Source organism: Penaeus chinensis, chromosome 13, assembly GCF_019202785.1.
Source record: "Penaeus chinensis breed Huanghai No. 1 chromosome 13, ASM1920278v2, whole genome shotgun sequence".
NCBI lineage: Eukaryota > Metazoa > Arthropoda > Malacostraca > Decapoda > Penaeidae > Penaeus > Penaeus chinensis.
In genome coordinates this window covers 1505027-1507526 of record NC_061831.1, presented here as the reverse complement: position 1 = coordinate 1507526, position 2500 = coordinate 1505027, and the positions used below count along the sequence as shown (strand labels likewise).

Below are 2500 nucleotides of genomic sequence, written 5' to 3'. Positions count from 1 at the left end.
TCCTTCGGCGTCGAGGACGAGTGGAGTTTCGAGGAGGAGATGGAGGGATACGGGTGCGAAGTAGGTCCTCCTCGACGCGCTGGTTCTTGGTGTTGTTGTTGTTGTTATTGTTGTTGTTGCTATTATTGTTTTTATTATTATTATGTAATAATGATAGATATAATCGAGGAAGGTAGTATACAGCCATCTTTTAGCTATGGTAATCTAATTAATAAACGTGTGAAAAATGCAACGCTAATCTTCTGCTCTATAAAAATATGAATGAAGTCAATTAACTAAATGTAGGATTATAAATGATGAATAACATTAATAATATAGAATTTAATTAAATAAGATAGAAACAGCTACGCTCTCTCTCTCTCTCTCTCTCTCTCTCTCTCTCTCTCTCTCTCTCTCATTCTCTCTCTCTCTCTCTCATTCTCTGCCTCTCTCCCTTCCTCCCTCCTTCCTTCCTTCCTTCCTTCCCTCCTTCCCTCCTTCCCTCTCTCTCTCTCTCTCTCTCTCTCTCTCTCTCTCTCTCTCTCTCTCTCTCTCTCTATCTCTCTCCCACCTCCCTCCCTCCCTCCCTCCCTCCTTCCTTCCCTCCCTCCCTCCCTCCCTCCCTCCCTCCTTCCTTCCTTCCCTCGCTCTCTCTCTCTCTCTCTCTCTCTCTCTCTCTCTCTCCATCTATTTCTCTATCTATCCATCTGTATATCTATCTATCCATCGATTTATTTATGTCTACCCACCATCCATCCATCCATTCATATATCTATCTGTCTATCCATCCATCTATCCATCCATCCATCCATCAATCCATCCATCCATCCATCCAGACACCCACCCACCCGTCCATCTATCCATCCATCTATCTATTTATTAATCAATCCATCTACCAATCTATCTATCCATCTATCTATCAATCAATCTATCTATCAATCAATCAATCCATCCATCCATCTATCTATCAATGCATCCATCCATCTATTCATCAATCCATCCATCTATCTATTAATCCATCCATCTATCTATCAATGCATCCATCTATCTGCCAATGCATCCATCTATATATCAATCCATCTATCTGTCTATCTATCTATTTATATATCTATTCATCCATCCATCCATACATGCATCCATGTTATCTATCAATCCTTCCATCTATTTATCCATCCATCTATCTACCTATCTATCAATCCATCCATCTATCTATCAATCCATCCATCCATTTGTCCATCTATCTATCAATCCATCTATCTATCTATCTATCAATCTATCCATCCATCCATCTTTCTATCTATCTATCCATCTATCAATCCATCCATCTATCTACCTATCGATCCATCCATCCATCTATCTATCCATCTATCAATGCATCCATCTATCTATCTATCTATCAATCCATCTATCTATCAATCCATTCATCTATCTATATCCATCCATCTATCAATCCATCTATCTATCTATCAATCCATCCATCTATCCATCCATCCATCTATCTATCTATCAATCCATCCACCTATCTATCTATCTATCAATCAATCCATCCATCCATCCATCTATCCATCCATCCATTTATCCATCTGTTTATCCATCTTTCTATCCATCCATCCATCCATCTATTTATCCATCTTTCTACCAGTGTATATGCACATGAATCTAAGTTCCGCTTTCTGCCGCAGGTGTGGGCCTTCGACGCCGCAATGACAACGGGGAACCACAACCACTCCGACAGCATCCATTTCTATAACATTGGCCTTGCTGCTTCTAACACCACGAGGGATGTTCGAGGCCAGGTAGGAGGAGGTTGCGCTGCGGAATGGTGGGGGAGGGGGGGGGGGGGGTTGGTTTGGAATGGAGGGGTTGGTAAAAGGGTATTTAAAAGGGGATTTTGATGTTAATGTCGAGGTTAGTGCTGTTATTAGGTCTGGTGTTATTTGTTTTCATTTATTTTTTTATCATATTGTTATTACAGTCGTTAACACCGTCGAGATTATGATGATCATCAGCATTATTAATCACCACCACCATCATCATTATCATCCTTATTAATGCTATCACCACCACCATCATCATCCTCATCATTACTGTCACCACCGCCACCAGCCTCTCCCCCGCCCATTAACCATACCCTCATCTCTCCCTGCAACAGACGTGGAATCTGTTCACATACCCTGCCGTCGTGGCTAAGCTGGGCCACTCCAAGACAGCTGTCAGTTACTTGAACCTCGACGCTGCTGGTTCAGAGTGGGAGGTACGTGGCCTGTCGTATATAGGGTTAACTATGAATGGCGAGAGAGAAAGAGAAAGAGAGAGAAATAAATATATATATAGAGAGAGAGATTGACTGAGTGAGAGAGAGAGAGAGAGTTAGAGAAGGAGAGAGATTGATTGATTGAAGTATATACAGAAAACGTAAATAATATTACATACAGAATGGCGCAATAGTCTGCTGAATTATACATATTTTTTCTAACATTCTGCGAGGATAGAAATATAAATTTAAATAACTTAATACACA

General features: G+C 40.8%; 1 protein-coding gene across 3 annotated transcripts in view; it reads left to right on the top strand.

The window, feature by feature from the left end:
• Positions 1 to 2500, top strand: part of LOC125031504 — a 31121-nt gene that overhangs the window by 27318 nt on the left and 1303 nt on the right. For all 3 annotated transcript variants that reach the window (XM_047622363.1, XM_047622364.1, XM_047622365.1), the window contains 3 exons: positions 1 to 60; positions 1662 to 1775; positions 2132 to 2233. The exon at positions 1 to 60 is cut by the window's left edge and continues 75 nt beyond it. In XM_047622363.1, the coding sequence (XP_047478319.1) occupies positions 1 to 60; positions 1662 to 1775; positions 2132 to 2233 (276 nt within the window). The remainder of the gene's footprint in view (positions 61 to 1661; positions 1776 to 2131; positions 2234 to 2500) is intronic.